Source organism: Caloenas nicobarica, chromosome 7 (assembly GCF_036013445.1).
Source record: "Caloenas nicobarica isolate bCalNic1 chromosome 7, bCalNic1.hap1, whole genome shotgun sequence".
In the NCBI taxonomy this organism is placed as follows: domain Eukaryota; kingdom Metazoa; phylum Chordata; class Aves; order Columbiformes; family Columbidae; genus Caloenas; species Caloenas nicobarica.
Window position 1 is genome coordinate 8592015 of NC_088251.1, and position 19571 is coordinate 8611585.

The following is a 19571-nucleotide window of genomic DNA, read 5'->3' on the forward strand; positions in this document are numbered from 1 at the left end:
AGACATTCTGTGATTCTGTGGTGTGTGCTGCCCAACAGCACCCTTTACTGCTTGACTTCAGGTTTAAAACTCGATATCAGCTAGGCTGGTGCAGAAGAATTAGGCCTGATGCCACAGCAGTCTTTACTGGCAGCACACTGCATGGAAAGCCTTCCCAGTCTTTCATGACTGAGCACAAGTTATAGTCTTGTAGATTCTGCATGGGATTTGTCATTTAATATTAAACAAAAATTGTTTTGCTTATTGCTGTCTTGCTGTCTACAAGAAACATGACGGTACCCACTGGTTTCGAGATTTTGAGATTCCATGCTAATGCCAGCAGGATATCAAGTTCTAATATCTCTGCTAATAACTTTTAGAAAACTCCACAGCTCTAATAGTCAAAAGCCTCCTTCCAATTTTCAAACTAGATGTACTGATGGGCAGTTTACCCCAATTCTCCCTCTACCAGTGTTGATACCACTGGAATTAAAGAGTTGGTCTGTCTTTTAAATCTATACACCCCACATTTATTTATAAACATCAAGGCTATTCCCTCCCAGCCTCCGTTTTACTAGTTTAAACAAACCACACTATCTTCCATAGACCTGATCATCCTAATGGTTCTCCCTCTGAGCCTGTTTCAATTTGTATTCATAAAAGTGTAGCAACAAAAGGGAAACTAATGTTTTCATATATTTAACTGTAGATTCTGTGACTGATCATCCTTCTAGTGTAATTGACACTTTACAGCCTATAGTTCATAGAGTATATAAAATTAAGAATATTAATTAGTTCATATTCTAATGGAGACAGACAACCAAGTTTTCTTACATGTAATCTTCCACACTTAAATGTAAGATTAGAAAACAAATTCTTAATTCTCTTAGTTCCTAAATGTATGCATTTACAATTTATACCGAAGTAACTACATCTCACACATTACTCTAACCCTTTTTTTGCAAGATATTCTGGTCCTCCTTCATATTTAAAGTAACTCCCACTTTCTATTACCAGATTTCATCAGCAGTCTTATGAGTAGATTATAGAAAATTATGTAACAAGATCAGCCCCAAGATCAGCCTTTAAGTAGTACCAATATCTTTCCATCCTAAGTTACTTGTTCAGCATAGCCACTCACATTTCACAATTAACAAGCTGTGTTCCCTTTACTGTTCCCTTATGTATTCCCTGATTTCTTCAATTTCAACAATTTCCTATCATCAAATGCTGAGGTTCAGATAAAATAGATTGCATTTTCTTGTCACTTTTCTAACAAATTATTTCAGTATGAACTACACTGATAAATCCACATTTCAACTGTTTCACTATTCAATCACACTTTGTTAAATTATTTCTTTCTTCAAATTATGGTCTAAGTCTTTACGCAGTGCTGAAATCAGGCTAATAAGTTTTGAGCTGCCCGAATCACTTTCTTCCTGTTCTTAAATAAAGGTGCCACAGATAATGAGCTAAATTTAGTATCTTCCGTTATCAGGGAGATCAGCACAATCTATCCTCTTCTTGCGTTCAGGATATAGTATTGCATTTGTTCATCAGTTTAATCAAGTGTTTGTATGTTCTACCTTGCTATATTTACATGCACACATTTTAAATAAATATTTAGGAGGTCATAGATTTATTTTAAATGGATCACATTTTTCATTAAAACTCACTAATAGCAGGGAACTCTCTAAATCTCAGCTTAATTGCACATAGAGAGCATTATCAACCATTTTAATGCATCCAACCATTTGTTGAAATGAATTAGATAATTTCTACAAAACCTACTTTCACTAATCATCAGATGGCACCACATAGGTATTTAAAACTGAAGTTGGCTCTTCACTTACCTGTGATGTTCTTTCTTTTGCAATAAGGATATTTGATTTTCTCACACAGAATTTTCGGACACTAAATTTCTAATTATAATAGCTATATTTAGTTCACAAATTGCACAAAGTCCTCCAAGGATGCTTGACAGATAATTAAATTCAATCTGAACATAAAACTGAAGAACATGTTTCCAGTATATATATGAAATAACCATTCATGTTAAGTCAATTCCTTTCTATAAATTCTGTATATGCAAAATTTCCTCAGACAACTCTCATTTCTATGACACATATAATGCAATTTACAATTATGGTGTGCAGAAATTGGATTTTAACATAAAACTGAGGGAGCAAAGGATTGCTTGGGTTTGTGGTTTTATGTGTATATATATCGTTTAACAGGACTGTAAAACTGTTTCTTATGCCAAATTGATCCTTGGCCAGTAGAAAACCTGAAAAGTAAAATCTAGACACATAGGGGACTAGTACAGGTCAGAACAGTTATAAGACACCTGCTTTGATTTTTTTTCCTTCTGAAAATGGGTTTGTCCAAAGCAAATGTTATATCATAGGTCCTGTTCTCTGAAAATACTTACTCGTGTGCTTTCTATTCAAGAACATCCAGGCACAACAGGCCAAAATCTCTGTTTTCAGACCTCTCAGCATTTGCCACAAGCTCTTTCCAGCACTGCATTTCAACTGTCACTGCGTGGGCTCACATCTCAAACTTTTTCCATTGGTTTTAATGAATCACCACCACACAAGCACAGCTTTGCTAAACCTCAGCACTGAGAAGTAAGGCTGGCCAAACAAAAGCCTATGACCTCAAAACCTTCCAACTGAAACAGTCAGAATGAAGTCAACACTAATTCACCCTTTCAAGATAATTTGAGTATAGACACACACCAACATAGTAGTTCTGGCCATATACAAGATGCTGTTAGAATAAATGCTGTAGTAATGAGCAAGGAAAAATACTGATTTTTACAGTGCAGTAGTCACAGAACTCCTTTTATCCTTTCATTGTTTCCTTTTCTCCTTACAAAAAGGCTCATTTTTCCCTACAGAGATGTTATAAAATTCAAGCTGCCGAAACTGCTAATAGACTTATTTCAAAGTTAATTAGTTTAATTTCAGAATCTGGTCTTCCGCTACGTGTCTACCTGCTAGGAGCAGATCTGTAGAGAGAAACAACTGACTATACACATTCCGCAATTTTTATGCGTGTTTTAACTTTGGCCTAGATCTGATCCTTAGGACTGAGCGGCTGTTTGTGGCTGGTGTGCATTATGTAGAAACCTGGAGCTCATCTTCTGGTGTAGTTTCACCTAAAACTAATCCAATTCCTGTGTTTTCAAACCATCTCACGATGCAAGTCAAAACACAAACTTGTGAGGATGCAATTTGCTTTGAAGATACCCTGCTGAACTTCTTAAAGACTAGTGTAAACACACCCTGTAACTCCCCCCTACTAGATCCCCTTGTCACTTGCAGTACTCATGGTCAATGATCAAAGCACCAATAAAGTTTCTCTTAAGTTCAATAGAGCCTTCGACTCTCTTTTTTCACTTTCTGCACCCAGTGCAAAAGGTACCAGCACCAAGAGTATCCCCACATCCCACTGGAGCAGGGAGGTACCATGCCCATGCAGGAGCTCTCAAGCAAGGACTTCCACTACGTGTTAGAGTCACTACTAACTCCTTAACCTTCCCTCCGCAGGACTGTTTCCCAGGAAGCATACACCAGTTTTGTGCCATGACTTGAATTCTCACTGGTATTTACACTCCTCTCTGAAGTGCCGATCCTCAAACTGGGCACTATAATCCAATGTTATCTCCCAAATGTCTGTCTCGGAGAAAGGGTCACTTGCTCTCTACCCAAAATTCCTCACATTAAAATTGTTACCTACAGGGATTTTCAAGTCATTTAACAATCTCTAAGACAGTGTTTGATGGCCAATCCAGCTTGCAGTCTTCATTCCTAGATCATTTTATATTAAGTGATATTAAGACAATTTTTTAAATTATGACTTGGAACTGGATGATTTATAGATCCTTAAAATGAAACTATCTTCTTTTGTTTACCATACAGTGAATCCTATTTACCTTACCCCAACATTTTATCAGGAAAATTTTTATTTAGTAATTGAGATCTTTTATAAAATGTTGTTTGACATCAGGCAAAAACTGGTCACTGGAAAATTCTCCAATTAATTACTTGGCTATTGCATATTTTATAGGTAGCCATATTTTGAATTCCTTCTGTAAAACAGTTAACCTATTAAATATGTGGCAGGCTAGTTATTTCCTTTCCATGGCATTAAATCAAGCTCCTTCAAGAAAACAAAGGACATCTCCATCAACAAGACCTGTAATGTGACTTTTAATAAGCATACAACACATTCATAGTAGTTAATATTTTCAGCATCTCCAAAGACCGTCCATCTAACCCTTTTGATTGTGGAACTGTTCACAGCCCTTCAGATCATCATGAATTTTTAGCCTCAGTACAGAAGGTCACTGTTTTAAAGTCTCCTCTGCTCCCTTACAGCCTGAGGCAAACCAAGGCTCAGTGTTCCTATCAAAGAACTTGCTGTCTGTAAACACATATTGGGCAAAATATAATATCTTTCTGTAAACTACCTTTTCAACTTCTTAAACAGGGCAACTAGTGCAAGTGACACCACATTTGTCTCAGCCAAGCCCCCATTTCTTTTTCATCTGTGCCTAGCAAAGAAAAAGAGAAAGTCGGTAGTTTTAAGATATCTTTCCTCCCCCTGAGTTACATCCACAGCCTGTATCAGCCAGCATCGACACATTCCGCTTCAGAATATCAAGACACATTAGCCAGTAATAGGACAGCATAACGCGATGCAGAATCACTCTTCAGGAAAAACTTCAGTCTCCTTTATCTTGCATGAGTATTTTAAATTAACCAGATTTCAAGTAAATACTAAATTTTCTTCCTGTACTTCTGAGACCGACTATCTCTGAAATATTTAACATCATTAAAAAGAAAAGTATTATTTTAAATAATGCTAATAAAGTTTAACAAAAAGTACGTTTAACAAGTACGTTGTTAAATGTGCTTTCTGTTAAAAATAAAATGCTTATTATTAAATTATTTGCTTTCCAAGCCTAGAAGTTTTTATTGTCACAGCATTATTCAATATTTGTACAAGAAGCAGCTAGCTGCAAACATCTACAACAACCCTGTTCTACCAAATTTTTCTAATAACAAAAGGACCCTATTTTTTACTCAAAACAATTATTTTATCTCAAAGAATAGTGTTGCTCTCTTTTCTCAGCATACTTGTTTTAAATGTGAAATTTTGGTCAGAGATGCTCCTTCCAAAGCATCCACAAGATGTCGTCATTGTAAAAAGAAACAAACTCCACATGTTGCAGAATATGAAATACTCTTTACATTATGAACCATGGATTTTATTTATTGTACATTCCAATCAATGCAGTTCAATGATTTTTTTCAATGTAAAGAGTAAACATACTCAAAAAAAAAAAAAAAAGACAACCACAATAAAAGGCCCTACTTTAGCCAATTGGCTTGAATTACCAAACACGAGTAAAACCTGACAGACAGCAAGAATAGTAAGATAAGTAGAAATATTTATGGTTCTGTCATTACAAATAACCTACATAGAAGATACTGTCAGTGTAGAAAGTATAGAGTATATAGATGCAAATAAATAGAACAGAGAAGCAAGTAGTCTCTCAGCTTAAGGAAAGATGGATATTTTTTGTATTGAATAAGGAAAAACAACTATGTATGCAAGCCAGCTCATCTGGCACAGAAAAAAATTGAAAACTATGTTATTTTGGTGAAAACCCAAGGAACAACTAAGCAAATTATCTCTATGTAATCCTACTCACTGTAGGAAAGAAAAGGAAGATGGTATGCACAGAAATGTTACATGCGAAGAGGTACTAATGGTGAAAGTTCAAATTTTAATTTTATTTCCTGCTAAAAACTTCTAATGAAGATTATAGTACTGTAAATGAAGGCATAGCCTAAAAAGCATTTCTGAAGATTCGGGATTTTTTTCCCCGTTTTGTACATAGCGATCCAAATCTGCAAGGAAACTACACACAAATAAAAGGGTGATGTTCTTGCTGCGAATTCTGTTCACGACTTCCTTACAGAGCTGAAGCTTTCAGGATCTTTTTTTGTGCGCTACAATCGTGACAGGTTCTGGAGGACTCAGTAACACGTCTGCACTGTTTCCACTCTAACACCATTTTGCTAACTCGCGTCCTTTCTGTGGGTGCACTGACTGCCTTTTAATGAACAACTTCATTAATTATTAACAAGAGAAATATATTAAATTTCATCATGTCTTTGGTCTAATGGGTGCAACAGCTAATAGAAGTAAAAAATGTCATTTCCTCTGACAAAGAGCAATAAAACGAAAGTAGAGATAGGAAGTAATGGGAAGAGGGCATATCAGCTAAGTAATCTTTAATATTTCTTTTAAGAGAAGAATGGCAATTTCAATGCAGAGCAAGTTAATCCAATTGAGACTTCTAATAGAAATGGTAAAGGATTTAAAAAAAAAACCCACAAACATCTAGCACAATTATAGTAAGTTAATCAAACATCTAGGACCTTAAATAACTGACCTTTAATAAGAAACAATTATTTGGGAGTAAAACTACAGCAATGCCTACAGTACATTCCTTACTCCACAGTGCATGTTCACATCCACATCTTTGTACCATCATTAACAAAACTGCTTACCTTCCTTTTTCATTGAGAGACTATAAAAATAGCATACAACTAAAAACCAGACAGTGAATACTTACTTCACGAAGCACTAAAAATATGATGTGATGATGTGACATCAGGAAAGGGGGGAAGAAAGCCAAATCTATCTAGACATTAAAAAAATTAATAGAATAGGAAATTAGGCTATGGAGGAAGAGCCTCCGGAAGCCCTCACAATTCTTGTGTAGTTACTACCATTAGTTTTTCAAATTAATAAGCCAGAAAGAAGAAAGTCCACCACAAGAAAGCTTAGGTCAGATATTTCCGCAGTATCTTCAGCCAGAAAACATCAAAGCTGTGAGTCATTTACGTCATTCAAGTACAAACATCTAGGTCCACATGAAAATTAACTCCAGAAATTATCTTTTCATTTATGCGTATTCTTTAAATATGCTAATTTGTGTAGCAGACAAGATTCTTTAAGAGCAGTTCTTTGTTAAAGGTGAACTTCATTCCAAATAACAAAATCTTACCTTGCCAGCTATCATTGCAAACACACAGCTTCTCCCCTGTCAGGTCACAGTACCCATGATCAGGGCTGCCACAGTTGGCTTTACAATACGGAATATCACAGGCTTCTCCTTTCCAATACTTGTCACACTCGCAGTACACGCGGCTTGGAACAGACACGCTGGTCGTACACTTTCCGTGTTCTGAGCAGTTATTAGGACAAGAATTAATTCTGAAAAAAAAAAATATGTAAAAATAAGAGAAATGAGAAACCAAGAGTTGATGATAGTGGTTTTATCTGACAGTATTCCAACAGTATTTGTTAGATAAAGTACTTTTTTTTCCCCCCGAACAAATTCCTACATACTGATAAAACAAAAGTTTAGTTACGATTTTATAAGCAAGTGACCTGAAAAGGTATTAAATCCAAGCTTACATACAAAGTCTGTGATGCAGTCAGGATCACAAACATCTTGCGCTTTACCAAGAAGCATTGACATTAAGCAGAAGGACAGTCCTACATGGACAGATCACCATCTATTTTTTCCTATGATTCATTAAAGCACTCTAGTTAGTCCTTTCAAATGCTTCTTACTTACAATACTTCAAATGCTTGTTATTATTATTATATGTCTAGGGACATCCACACTGGAAGTGACTGTGAGCAGTAACCCTTAAATTCCCCACCATACAGTTAAAGGGTTTTCCTGAGCGGCTTTGGTCCATGCTATAAAACAGCATGTCTAACATCCAAAGGGAATAAAATCAGAAAAACCAAGAAAGGAGAAATATAAGATGGCTAATACCCTGAAACTACTTACAGGCAGCACTTCATGCTTTGACACCTTAACAATAAAGCCACCTTAACCTAGCCTCCTGAACTTCAGAGTCAGAGATGCAAAAAGATGAACAATTCAGCTGGAAGAAGCCTGTCAGTGCTAAGGGACTTAGCATTTCTGTGAAACACCCTACTAAACACTGAGATCACAGGCAACTTGACTGCAAAACTATGCAAACTGGTTCCAGAAATGCAGGCAGTTCCTTGGAAACAAGGAGGGATGGAGGACATTGAAGTATGTGGGTTCAAGAGTTTCCAGGAACTGAATACGGAACTCGGGCACTATGTACCCAGCGAAGTCCAAAAGAAGATTTGAAACCCTTTTTGGTGACTCACAGCAAAGGGTGAGTTATATATGTAATGGAATTTCAAAACTGGAAGTTTTTTCATTTTAACTCTTTCAAAAAATTAGGTAATGATATGTAACACACAACATGTTACCAAGTCAGAAAAGAATGCAGAGCACATACACTCATTTCTTAAGAATGCCTTGTCATACTGCAATTTGCTCCCAAGATAAACAACCAAAAAAAAGTGCAATAAAAGCTTCGGGGATAACTGAAAATCTTATCTAGTTACAGTAGAGAAGTCTGCCAGGTGATTTTTACTGATCTCAACTGACAAAAATTAAAAACACCCAGTCTTCTAGACTGCCATTTCCAGTACAACATAGTGAGGTTTCCCAAACTCTGAATAGCTATTTATTATCTGATGAAAGGTAGGCAAACTGCTGCGAATTACAGAAACCATCTTTCCACAATTTAACAAAGACCTCTTCCAAGAGTAAAACTATGGTCAAAATGACAAATAGGTATTTTAAATTAATAAAGAATATGACAAAAATACTACATGTACTTCCACATTTGAAGTGCAGTGCTGGCCACCACATCCCAAAAATTGGTATTTCAGGATGCAAAGGAGTTGAAAGAAACGAACAAGAGTATCTTGAATCATGGGAAAATTATCACATCAAGAAATGGGTCCAACAGGACCAAGCAATCCCCTCTTCAACTAAAGCATCCAGTATGAAGAGACACCACAGCATGCGTCACAAGCATGACCCAAATGAGAGAGAAGCTGCAATCAGCAGCTGGTACATGTAAGAAGGAAAAGGCTCAGGCCCACTGGATTCATCTTTAGAGCTGCTGACCCAGAAAAGCAGATTGGAGGAGAAGCAGCATATAACAGATTAGACTTTGCCAGAGAAACTAAAAGTCAGAGTCCAGATAAGAACTATGAAGGCAGAATTCAGACTGAGATGGACAATACGAGGGGCAAGTACTCCAAAAGTAGAGAAAAAAAAATGGAATAAAACTCTTGTGGCTGGCACAAAAATAGAAGTAGGACTTGGGTGAAGGTGTCAAAAGCCACAAAAGTATACTCATCAAGAAAAATCAAGCAAAAGACGATCCTAGTTCAAGAGAAGGGAATCAACAGCAGATATACCTTCCTTCTGTAGCATATGACAACTGCACGTGTTGGATAAATACGGGAAGGGATACATTCTGGTTCCATGTTGCATAGGAAAAACATACCCTTGGAATGGTCATGTGGCTTCACTCGGAACAATATACTTCTTTTTTTTTTAATTCATACCTTAATGACAACCCATTACCACCCCAGCTCCCTGGCTTTACAAACATAACAAAGTCTAACTCTTATGCTATTAATAAAATCAATACATAAACACTTTCCCTAGATCTGTCATTCTGCCGAAAGAAATATTAGGCTAATTAACAAAGTAATTACTTATTAAAAAATACTTACGAGTAAAAAATGTTAAATCCAGTTAGGTTATAAGCAGCATCACTAAAAAAGTGTAGCAATGCATAGCCAGATGTTGTAACTACTTCAGGAACAGTTTCATTTCCACGGACTTCAGGGACTATTAGACCACTGGGAAAGAAAATGAGAATAATGGTTTTAATCAGTCTTTGGGAGAGGAGGGGGGAAAAAAAAAAAAGTCTTCACTCAGTATTAGTTGTTATGCTCATTCTTTATTATTGTTGATTGTATGTTTATTTCTAAACCTTGCTACAAACTAATACTGTGATTCTAGACAACAAACGTTAACCTGAAAAAATATTTAGTTGTGTAGCAATTCTCATAAGCTAATGATAGTGTAACAAAAAGGAAAGAAATGTCATCATTTCAGATGATAGCAAATTTGAGGTCTCATCCAGGACTTTGAAGACTTGGATAATTTTACCCACTAAAACGTAGTCACAATGATGCGTGGTTTAGCAATCTAAAGAAACGTGTTACAAACTTACTGCTTAAAGACAGCCTTTTGTATCAAATGCCCCAAAAAAGTCTCTTCCTCCCCTATACAGAAACGAAGGAGGCCTTTAACAGCCAGTTTTTATACCTTACACGCAGTGCAGCATTACCCGAGTCACCAATTGCAAAATTCTCCCTTAAGTGGGATCAGATACTGACACTATTGGCCAGTGCCACATTTAATGCACATTAAAACTCAGGAGTCAGTACTGGAAGCCTACTGGAAAACACATTTTTGATTGTCTGTCCGCACTCCATGTAATGTCAGCATTAAGTACAAGCCACATAACGGATTTATGCTATGATCACCTAAACAAAAATGTAGCGTGTTGCAATTAATTCTAACTTAACTTCACATACACGCTCTCATGATTAACAAAAGAAAGCAAGCAAGATATTTAAGAAATTAAACCCTCTAATGGTATTTTTTCCCCACAAAATAAAAACATCCATATAGGACCAGTTAGACTAAAAGGCAAATACACACACTCACCTAAATACAGCTATTAAAGGTGCATATATTGAATCTCCGTCATATACGTACATATGGTCCCAACTACACTCTGTGGCAAAGTGATTAAATCTTAATCTTAGTATTGCATTTGGGCTGGAAAAAAAGAAATACGTAAAACAAAAATATTGAGCTCATTAAGAACTTGCAACAAAATTGATTATGCCAGCGGAGCTCTATTAAAATACTTTGAGTACTAACTAAACATTTCAAAGAGTTAAATAACAAAATTCAGGGCAAGGACATTTCACTTTATCTTAGAGAGCTTTAAAAATAACATCATTGTTCTGAGACTAATAATCCCTAAAGCTAAAAAGAGACTTAAGTTCGCCAAGTTTTATCATATTCAGAACCACAAATTTAGGGCGAATAAAATATCCCGTTTTAATACACTAGCTTTACTTTACAATGTCAGGAATATTAGGTTTAAAGAGTCTTTCGAGACCTAAAATCCCCTACACATCATTGTTCCAGTATCGTACTAATGACTGAAAATAAAAATCTTAAAATAGAAATTTAAAACAGCAAGCAATATTAGTGTAAGACACTTTTTTCCCCTCTTCCACCCCCCCCCCACACACACGGGGGTCAGATTTCACCAGTTTTTGGTAGAGATCCAGATGGGGGCTGCAGGATTTCTGAAAGGAGAATTTTCTCATATGACAAAATTGGCAGAATCCCTAAATGTATTCCATACAACATATTGATGATTTTTTTTACTTATTTCCCCCTTTACTGACAGGTTCGAGTACAGTTTGCCATTTTGGAAAAACATATGCTTTTGTGTGTGTGTGTGAGAGATCATGTGGAGAGAGCTCTTTGTTCATTTTTTAAGAGGTAGTATTTTATACATATGTGACTTTTGTGTGTTGACATTTTGCACTATGTTACCAGGTTGCATTACTCTTCCACATACTGTGCAGCATATTGTTTTCCCCTCTCTCTACCATCTCCTGAGAAGAGGAGGAACAGAGCAAAGACCAACTCCAAAGCAGGGTTTGTACACAGTCCTGCGGCACGTTTCACTTCAGCACATAGTGCAGCGCAAATATTCCTGAGCCAGCTTGGGTAAAAAGAGAAGCCTGGCTATGTCATAAAGATATTCAGCTATAGCCTAGTCCTCTAAATATTGAAGTTCCTATTGAAATGATTTTGCAAACTATCTGCTTCATTGCTGATGGGCTTTAATTACTATCTGCATATAAGCAGACCAAATTAGATCAGATAGATCATTACTGAACTGCAGCACAGAGCAGACATCCAAGGTAACTGAGATCATGACAATATGGCAATAGAGAAGAGTGTCATTTTCTTCTAGAACATTAGTAGAACTCAGACCTAGCTAAGTTCTTCAGCAAAATCCTGACCCACAGCCTAGTCCCATTGAAATTTAACAAATTTGTGCTGTTCATAGCTCACCATACCAGTGCATATGTCTCATTATTTCTTTGTGGACATCTGTGTGTTTCTGTGCTGCATAAACTGAAAAAATAGCAAGATACGAGACATCCATGCTGTATAAAACTGTGGGCACAATATGATTTTAAAATTAAGTACATGAGGAAAACTAGAACGCAAAAGACAGACTTTACAGAAGCACTCACTTTTGAGCAACACATAACTGAATAATCATCATTAGACTGGAAGCATTCGGTACTTCAAGCCGTTCCTGATTTATCGCTGCAGAGTAAGAGGAGTTAAATAATAGGATCCTGTAGCCACATTTGGAACTTACATAAAGGTACTCAAACAGGCAACAAATTTATCATAGTGTTGTTTTAAGAGCTTGAAGCACTGGACAAATTCCAACATCAGCCTAACTTCCGAGCAATTTGAATGGGAATGGAATTTGGCCAACTCTGAGCAATCCTGAAAATTCAGCTTCAACTTTTTTTTTTTTTACAACATTAAAAAAAATAGGCAAAAAAACTCACAAACACCACATATACCCCATGTGTTTGTATTGTATCCAGACGCCGTTTCAGCTTCTCTAGAATACACAGTACCAAGAACTGTCAGAAAGTTTAAGCTACTAAAACAAATACTTACTATCCTTCAATTAACCATGTACATTTAGTTTTATATTTATAATTTATTGGTCCATCCGTTAAATATCCAGAAGGTTCTGTTAACCTACAAGAGAAAAAACAGTGCTGTAATAAACCAGAGACAACGCAATAGAACAGACATAACCATTATGCCAATAGTTTCTTCCTAGATGGAAAGAAAATTGGGGGTGAAGGAAAGAGTTAAAACTCTCTTCATATTTCTTGTCACACTATTTTTGCTCATAAATCTAGAATTCTGATTATTCTCTCTCATTGATTTGCTTTTTTCCCCTAGGCAGTAACAAGACTTCTAATTTTTCTATTCAGTAGCAAGCAAATACTACATATAATTTAAATTATCCTTCACACCAAATGGATCCAAGCCAATGTAAATTTTTTTGTTTGTTTGGGTTTTTGTTTGTTTGTGGTTTTTTTGGTTTTGTTTGTTTGTTTAAGAGTAATTTGGTTTGGTTTGCTTGTTTCGTCATTGCCTTACATCTTCTGAAGTTAGAGCACAGCAGCAGTGGGGAAAATGTCCTAGATCTAGAGAAATTAGGATATAAACTATAAATCGAAATAAGTATATCTGCCAGTTTCTCCCTCACTTGTTCCTGGTCAGTGATGAGACGTGGGAAAACAGAACACTGATACTGAATGAGAGGATGAACAAATGTACCCTGTTCACATGCTTTATCCTCCTCAAAATGTAACGATTTGTGTTGTTTCTCTCCCTTCTCTCCACGGTCCCTTTTGTGACCTGAGAAATCCTTGCTCACACTTAGCTGTTTCTCATATGGAATAACTACATTTGATCATCCCCACTGCCTTTATTTAACATAGCTTTTCTATTCTCCCATACCCTTTCAGAGATGCAATACAGAGATCAGCATATCATATTCTAGACACAAGTGAACCATGAATCTGGACAGCAGCATAATAATGATTTCCACTTTGGTCTCTATTCCCATCCTAACATTTTATTCACTCTTTTAACAACTACTATGCTGACATTTTAAACACAACTAGCTGCTATAACTTTTTTCTGAGTAATAATGGACAGTTCAAGATCCATTATATATAGAAATTTATTTAATGTAGAAATAGGACCTTTTTCCTCTGTTCATATCTATTATTTCACATTAATCTATGCAGTGATAAAATAGCAGATGAAATTCAATAATCTATTACCATAAAAGCTTTCTGAAATAGCTTATTATCTTCAGCACACAGTAACTTCACTATTTACCCCATTTTCTGCATTATTATGATTATGTTATATAGTTCAGGCCTTAACACACATCCCTGGCAGCCTTACTCCACTGGGAAAACTGACCATCCTATTCTTTAAAATGTTACAATGATAATGAATATAAATACATACTCAGAAATGCTCATTTCTTTCACTATAGCGTGGAAAGATAATCATTAAGAATAAGTATCACTGAATGAGAAAAAAAGCAGTTGGGGTTTTATGTTTTGTTTCAGTTTTTTAATAAACAAATAGACTAGATCTAAGTCCAGAGGAAATGCTGATCAAACTGACCAAGTCACAGTTACATTTTCTCACGAGGAGTCTCACTGAACAGGAATTCGGCATCTGCCATCCTACTATCTTTGAAGCCATATACACCAATTTTAAAAATATTCACTACCACATCTCCTGTAAACTATTTACATTTGAACTCATATCAAACACTAACTACATATTTATTAACAAAGGTCTGTAATTCCAAACATAAAACTATAAACATGTGGAAAGGAAGTAAAAACATGGGCACAAGAAGGAATTTAAGACGTGGTCCATGCAAACCCTTAGGTTTTTGAACAAGTTTTTTCACCCGTCCTGTAAGAACTAGTGTCAGTTTGTTAGGCGCATTTTAAGACAATCAGTTCCAATTGCTGGTGGTTTGAATGAAGATCTTTACCCACGCTTCTGATGAAATGGCACAAAGCTCTGTAATATGGGGAGCTGCCCAAATAATTATATTTCAAAACATTTTCAAGGTATGAAAGCAGTACCAATAATGTATTTCATGTTTCTGAATAAGAAGAAGAAAAGCAGAGGAACAGCTGGTAACATGGTAACATGACTAGGAGGGGAAAAAAAAAAAAAAAATACATACACCACAAACATCAACCACATAGTTCAGTCAGCTGACAGCCGAGAGAACATTTCCCTAATAAAGCCCAACACATTGAGCTGCTCGGAACGCTGCAGTTGACCACTCCCCAAAAGCAATGGTTCCCAGTAAGCGCTCTATAGACACTGGGGATCTCATGAGCAAAGCAATGAACGATGAGGCTGGTAATTCCCATCCCTCCCTTGCTGCAGAAGCTGCAGCGATGGCCACGGAGAACGGCTGACCCTGCTCCAGCCAGGTGCTCTCACATCAATCAGTGTCTGGCCTCAGAAAACTTTTGCTTGAAGAAAGCAAAAGACACATGCAGTTTAAATTTACAATACTTCTTTTTGTTGAGAAATATCAACTTATCCTAAAGGTATACTTTCATGTTTATACACATGAGAAATAGGTTTTTCAGGGTTATTTCTGGCTTCTTTACATATTAATTACATCGTTTGGACAATGCTGAACATGATATCAACTTAGAATTTGGCACTATAAGTTGCACATTACTGATTTTGAAATAAAGCTAATATTGACACTTGGCCCCTAGCAGAACCTTAGTAAAGGTGATCGCAGGAGCAGATCCCACATTTGAGTATGCGCTAGGCATTGGTTTTTTGGAAAAAAAAATATGCAGTAAAGCATAAAATTCCAACCAAAATAATTTTAGTGCTGTCATATGGTTGATATACAGATGCAAAGTGTTCTACAGCATGCCACAGAACATTTATTTTGCTGCAAGAAGTGCGAAATATCACAAGACCATTGTCTTATTAGTAGCTGTATAATTCAATGGAGGCAACTTATGAGAGTTGTTTTTATTAGATCAGCCCTTTGGCACTGGTAAATTGCAAACGATTTCCCTTTTCACCTATGCTGATATTTTTTTGATAAAAAGTTTCTTTTTGGTATCATTTTTCTTTCCAAAGGTTATAAAATCCCAGATCGCATAAGTGAACACATAGAAAAGCAGTACAACTTTCAGGTAACCTCTCACCGAATCAAAGACAGTATTTTCTATTATGTAACGCCAGGTATTTGTGGACACGGTTTGTTTGCTCTGTGCCTAACAGTGATCTTGTCAAAAAATAATCAAAATCCGGATGAGCCAACAGGACTCCACACTCTTGAGTCGCAGAAATGGAACAGTCAGAACGATGCCTAAATACCGCACTCTGCTCCAGCTCTTTGCTGAGAAAGCTTCAGAGATGAGGGGACAGCCAGAACAACGTGTTCAAGCACCACAGGTTTATCACACCTTGACTCCAGCTTTTGAAACTGAAAGCATAGGGCAGCAGCGGATGTTGTACATTGTCATTTTAAATTGCACGCCAGCTTCCATAAACATAACAATGTATTTTTAGTTGCCAGAGTTATAATCAGAACTCATAAAGAACTAGAGATGCAGGCCAAGAGAACATTTCCCTTCTCTGTATAATGTAACACAGATCTACCAAATTATAGAAAGGAGACAGGATGCTGCACAGCAGAGTTAAAGACATCCAGAAGCATCAGTGACAGACCAGCCACTCCCCAGGCTGACCAGTCAGTAATGGTTTACATGACAGATACAAGGCACTGGAGGTTGTTTCCCCAAGAAGAGAGACATACACCAGAAACACAAGGGCTAAAGGCTGAAGTCAATACAGAACAATCAAAACATGCAACAAATGTGTATCTATATTCCCCTGGAATACTGCCACTGTTATAAAATAATGGCAAATATAATCAAGTTAGAATTCATGTTTATATTAACCATTGCAGAGATTTTAAAACAAGACTGACACATTTCAAGAAAAGTCTAAAATGAAGGAGGATCCAGATGAAATCTATTGCCTGCAATACATAAGACGTCAGAGCAGGTTATTAAAATGGCCCTTCCTGGCTGTAATACTTATAGATCTCTGAAAAATGCAGTTATGTCATCTCCTGTATCTTCTTGTAAAAGAATCATATTGTCAAATCTTTCTGAAAGGGCCACTAAACTAAACCGGAAGTCATTGGGTATTTTCTGTTATCAGCAAAACATGAAGATCCACAAAACTGCTGGTTGGTGAACGGCAGAGGTCTGGTTTCTAATACAGGTGCATTAAGAGACACAAAGCATAAGGTACATTCATAATATTACAAATATGCACTGTCAAATAAAAGGAGTTATGAAGAGGTTCATTTATCTCTATATTTATAAGCGTCACATTTCTATTCAAAATGATATGAAATATTGGATTACTTTGCAATTCTTATTTCAGATATATCTGAATATAAGATACAGAGCATATTTTGCTATGTGGATTCATCTTGATAACAGTATTTGTGTGTCAGTCAAGGACTATCTTCTTTATTCTTGCAAAATTTTACTTCATCTCCTCTTCTTTTAAGAAAATTTGTTTTATTAAAGAATAAAAATTTATAACTGTGCTTAAATGTTATAAGATCGAATCCTTCATAAAAACAAGTAGAGGCAATCTTTCTAGCTCAAGATCTGGTGCTTAACCTTCATATTGGGTAAAGAGGCTCTTCACGTATTCCAGATGAGATCACGTGAATATGTTACGAAAGAAGGGAAAAACACATTGGGGCACCTTACAGAACAAACCAGATTCAGGGAGCACTATGATACCCAAAAGAAATACAGAAGAGATCAAGAGGCCATTTCACATGCCAAAATGCTAAGTAACAGACTAAGAAGGTTTTTTGTTTGTTTGGATTTTTGTTTGTTTCTTTGTTTGGGTTTTGGTTTTAGTGAGTTTTGGGGTTTTGTTTTGGTTTTAGTCTGTTTCTTTTGACCTGAAGAACAACATGTTCTTAAAAGCCCAAAATACCACATTTTAATTCCCAGGCATAAAGCATTGATTGGCACCTGACAAAAATCATAAGAATTTTCATTTGTTTTTCCTGCATTTTTACATTTATTGCAGAACCCTACTCTTGGTTATTTTTTTTTCCGTAATGTATATTAAAACAAAATATACTGAACATGCTGTAGTTCTTATTTTTCTTCAGTGACTAATCAAGAGGAATAAATATTTAATACATTAAGAAAATATTAGCATATGCCAGTCACACTCCTATACTTGTTACATACGGCTTTGCATTAATAGAAGAATGTATATTTAGAAACATTAAGGACATTCACAACAACTTTTCACATGCCAACTAATCAAAGGCATGCTCTTAAATAGGCCCCACTTTATCTATTGACAAAGTCACAGTTTCTTCTGTAAAGTGTCCCTACCGCTTAACTCAAGTATTCAGTTCCTCCCCTCTAACTTATTTTAAACAAAACCAGGCTCCAAAACAATCCAGAAATCCCAGAAAAGATGAAGACTACAATACAACAATATTTTTTCCCCATTACAATATATTCCGTATTTCAAGAAGCTTAACACTGTGTAACGTAAATCTATTTTTTCCTTGAGTGTTTAGTTTTTACTTTGTGGGTTTTGTTTGATTGTTTTTTGGAGAGGGAATTTCGGGGGTTTTAGGGGGGGTTGTGTTTCTTTTTAATAAACCTAGCAGGTTATAATCTTAGATCGGTGCAAAACATTAATTTAAAAGTTTAACTCCAACAGGTGTTTTGTTTCCTCATTTACTATTTATGAAAAAGGCTACTATTCTATACTATATTTTTGTAATAGTCCCCAAAACTGCTGAAAGAATACTGCATAGAAGTAGATATTCCTTTCAAAGTACAAACTTACACAGCATCCTATTTAAGCCATATATTGTCACTTACATAAACGTTTCAAGAAATCTGTTCCCTTCCTTAGGCTACATAATATTATGTAAATTCGCAGAACACAGACCATGACAGGTCATTTAGAATAAGTTACCTGAATGTGTGACTGTGAGACTTAAAAGGGAATCCATAAAGTGACTAGAAATAAGCAAATGTGGGCACAATATTAAGACCTGCTAAGCAAACCAGATGCAGAAAATAAAAGTAATATAGTAACATTAAAGGTAATCCCAATATTTATTCTATTGTAAATTAAAATTACCGTGGAAACACTGTATGAGACTATTTAAGAATTTTCTTCTACCTCCTCACAGTGCTAGCTAGTATTTGGCTTCTTTCCCAAAAAAACCCTTTAAATTGCCATTCAGTTAGAACACAGCCTAATGCCTACCCCAAGTCAAGATCAAACCTACTGAAATCTTTCTTCACAGTTACGTGTGTAATCTGTTCTTAATAATTCTAATTACAGAAGTCTACAATCTTCTTAGGCAATCTATTTCAGTACTGACTTACTACTAGAAAGTTTTTCTAAACGTCTAACCTACTATTTTGTTACTTCAACATATTATTTCCTGTCCTACTCAAAGCTCACCTGGAAAACAGGTAATTCCTTTCCTCTTTCTGCTTACCTTTTACAAACATCTACCTTCAGACTTCTCTGAATTAAGCAATTTAATCCAGCATTCCTCATATGTCATTTTCTAGACTCTGCTACTCTAGAGCTTTTCCAATTCATCAACATGGTACATGCTGCTCCAGCTGTAGCCTGACCAGCTTAGCAACCAGAGAAGAAGAATTATTTAATGCCCTTAATGTAGCCAGTTCTCCTGAACGTAAGTAGCAGAATAACTCCCTTTATGCATGCTGATTTGTATACAACCTGGAATTCTCTGTGACTGCTAATTCCTCCACAGAAGGAACTAAACAATATTACTCTGGTTCATCTTACTGGGGTTAATTATGTCTACTGAAGTGTAGAAATT

General features: G+C 36.0%; 1 protein-coding gene across 2 annotated transcripts in view; it reads right to left on the bottom strand.

Moving 5' to 3' along the window:
• The window catches only part of ATRNL1 (attractin like 1), a 491115-nt gene that overhangs the window by 436799 nt on the left and 34745 nt on the right, over window positions 1-19571 (bottom strand). For both annotated transcript variants that reach the window (XM_065639123.1, XM_065639122.1), the window contains exons 2-5: window positions 12725-12808; window positions 10658-10771; window positions 9652-9780; window positions 7070-7278 (exon numbers count right to left, since the gene is read on the bottom strand). In XM_065639123.1, coding sequence (XP_065495195.1) covers window positions 7070-7278; window positions 9652-9780; window positions 10658-10771; window positions 12725-12808 — 536 coding nt within the window. The remainder of the gene's footprint in view (window positions 1-7069; window positions 7279-9651; window positions 9781-10657; window positions 10772-12724; window positions 12809-19571) is intronic.